The sequence below is a fragment of the Bos taurus genome, chromosome 4, assembly GCF_002263795.3.
Source record: "Bos taurus isolate L1 Dominette 01449 registration number 42190680 breed Hereford chromosome 4, ARS-UCD2.0, whole genome shotgun sequence".
In the NCBI taxonomy this organism is placed as follows: domain Eukaryota; kingdom Metazoa; phylum Chordata; class Mammalia; order Artiodactyla; family Bovidae; genus Bos; species Bos taurus.
The window spans coordinates 53,810,001-53,812,500 of NC_037331.1; the positions used below are offsets into that span (position 1 = coordinate 53,810,001).

Sequence of the window (2,500 nt, forward strand, 5' to 3'; positions counted from 1 at the left end):
AAGCCAAACAGACATTTTTCAAACTAATTAGCCAATAATATGCAAGAGAAAAAGTAATATCGTGCGACTAACAAAGGTGTTGATGATTGAGTGCTCACACTGTAATTAGTGTGTCAGGCCCTCGTTTCTCTGCCAAGCCTCAGCTATTAATTGCACCAAATTAGAAAACTATATCAGAGGCAAAATTATTCTTTCACTTGTCATTTTGAGAGAGGGAATTCATTCCATTCAAGAGGCAGGTTAAAAAGAGGGGAAGCAGATACTAATCTGCTTATGTCATGTAAATAAATGTTCCTGGTGCCCTCTGCAAGGAACTGCGCCAGGCATCTCCAAACTGCTGCAGACAGAGTTACCTTCCAAGTTGCCGCATTCCGCCTGAAGTAAGCAAATGTCCGTGTAAACCAGCTGTAAATTTCATTAAGTGTTAACTGCCTGTCAGATGACTCCATGATAGCCTGAAATGAGACAAGATACAGAGTGACATAAAATAATGGTTTACTAACTAGGCTAGATGACACTTTCTCATCCAAGCCTTTCTTTAAGCATTAATGAATTTTAATTTAATCAGGCAAAGTTAATTTTTCTTCTACTTACCTGCCTTATGAGAGTTGCATATGTAAATGGTGGTCTGACATCTGCATTTTTATAAAACTCGTAGTTTGGGGCAATCTCTATAAAAATAAAAACTATGTGTTAATTCTGCTAATATCTCCCATTGCATATCACTGATTTTTCACATTTTTCCCCTAGTACTGGTGAAGTGATTCAGTGCGAGAGTCACTGACTAGAGAAAGCACAAAGCATGACAGTGGAATTGAATTATATGGAAAAGGCCATTTCTGACGTGAAGTGCAAATGAAGCATCTCCAGTTGTTGGCGGTACTTCAGGAACGGTGCGACCAGCTGGCCTGAGGATTTTTTCCAACAGCCAGGTCCTCTTTTAAGCGAGTGGTTTAGGCCTGTCCTTACATAGACTTTTGCCCCCCTGCCATAATCTTTGCTTTTCTCATCTAATATTTGGTAAAGCACACCAGGATCATCTCTCAGCATCTGTGGCCCTCTAACAAAGGAAACACAAACTCCACATAAGCCCCCATGTTGAAAATAACTTCACTTCTTGTACCAAGGGGGCTCTGGGCTAATCATGGTTACAATGTGTGACTGTGATTATCCAGATGCCCCCAGGGCAGGGGTGAGGGGTGCAGACAGGAGGGAGGGGGGAGGAGAAATTGCACCAAATTGTGCAACCGCGCCTCTCTGATGCATCTTAAGCAAAGCAGTGTGTAGGCATCAGGACTTCTGCTAGGATTTCACTAGGTAGCACCTTGATAAAGATCGATGCCTGTAAAACCTGCACTGTCTTGCATAAGGCAACGGTGCTTCCTATGGTTTCTGTTAAATGACTCTTCTCATAGCATTGCTCACAGATGTATGGCTATGGTCTTCCTTTGGAGATCAAAGGATCTCACTGAATTGAGGTGATAATACGGGCTGTCCTGACAACACATCTCTCAATGTCTCTAATGGGGAGAGCTTGCTTTTCTGAATAACCATTCAGAACAATTCATCATGATATGCTTAGGGAATTGCCCCTATCCGCATTTACCAGGAATAAAACAATTATCACTCCATAAATCATGACTTGAGTTTCCATGTGCTCTGGAATGGCTCATGTACAGTTGCTTCAGCTATAGTTTTCCTCTCCCAAAGTAAAAGAGCTCTACTGAGCATTCATATCCTACCTGATGACATGGGAATGTTGTATTTGTCTGAATGTCGCCTTCGTATGGCTCCCACATTGGGCACACTGGCTGGGGTGATTACTGAGGGTCCCTGGGTAATCGGGGTGACTGGGGCCGTTGGTGTGGTAGGGGTTTGAGGTAAGCTCTGTGGGGATGTCTCCAACATGTTCTTCGACATGGTGACACTAGACACCAGATTTAGCTGCAAAGGCCCAAGAGAAGGGCAGGAAAAAGGTAGAGACAAGAGAAAAAGACTTAAAAAGGTTTGACAAATGAGAGTGGATTCACTTCTACAGCTGTGTTGCCACTAATAAGCTGCAAAAGGAAGCAGCCAATCTCAACTAATTACAGGATGAAATTGTATCATAAGAACTCTAATTAGAGGATGCTGTTAGAGGTTATCTAATAATCTACTGCAATGTTACTTAGGACTAACTCCTCCTTGTCCTACCAGACTTCAGTGAAAGTCTATTTCCTTAAACACAAAGCCAGTTGCTGATTACCGACTGCCCCTGTGGTTAAACAGGTGTAGCCCCCAGTGAAGCGACAACAACAGCAATAATGAAGGATGCAATGTTTTCGACCAACAAGACTTCAAGTAAGTTGCTATTCTGTTGCTGCCAGAATTTTTTTTTTTTTCCCATAGTCCCAAATCTCAGCTGAGAGGCTCCAGCCAGCTGGAAAATTTTACACTGACCTTTAGTCTCCTTGCTAATTTGGTGGAATGGTAATGACATTACTACATATTCAAACAAAAT

The 2,500-nt window shown here is 42.2% G+C and overlaps 1 protein-coding gene across 9 annotated transcripts in view; it reads right to left on the minus strand.

Annotated features, from left to right (window-relative positions):
* Nucleotides 1-2,500, minus strand: part of FOXP2 (forkhead box P2) — a 662,372-nt gene that overhangs the window by 41,318 nt on the left and 618,554 nt on the right. For all 9 annotated transcript variants that reach the window (XM_059885450.1, XM_059885445.1, XM_059885448.1 and 6 more), the window contains 3 exons: nt 1,743-1,944; nt 595-671; nt 354-455 (listed from right to left, as the gene is read on the minus strand). In XM_059885450.1, the coding sequence (XP_059741433.1) occupies nt 354-455; nt 595-671; nt 1,743-1,944 (381 nt within the window). The remainder of the gene's footprint in view (nt 1-353; nt 456-594; nt 672-1,742; nt 1,945-2,500) is intronic.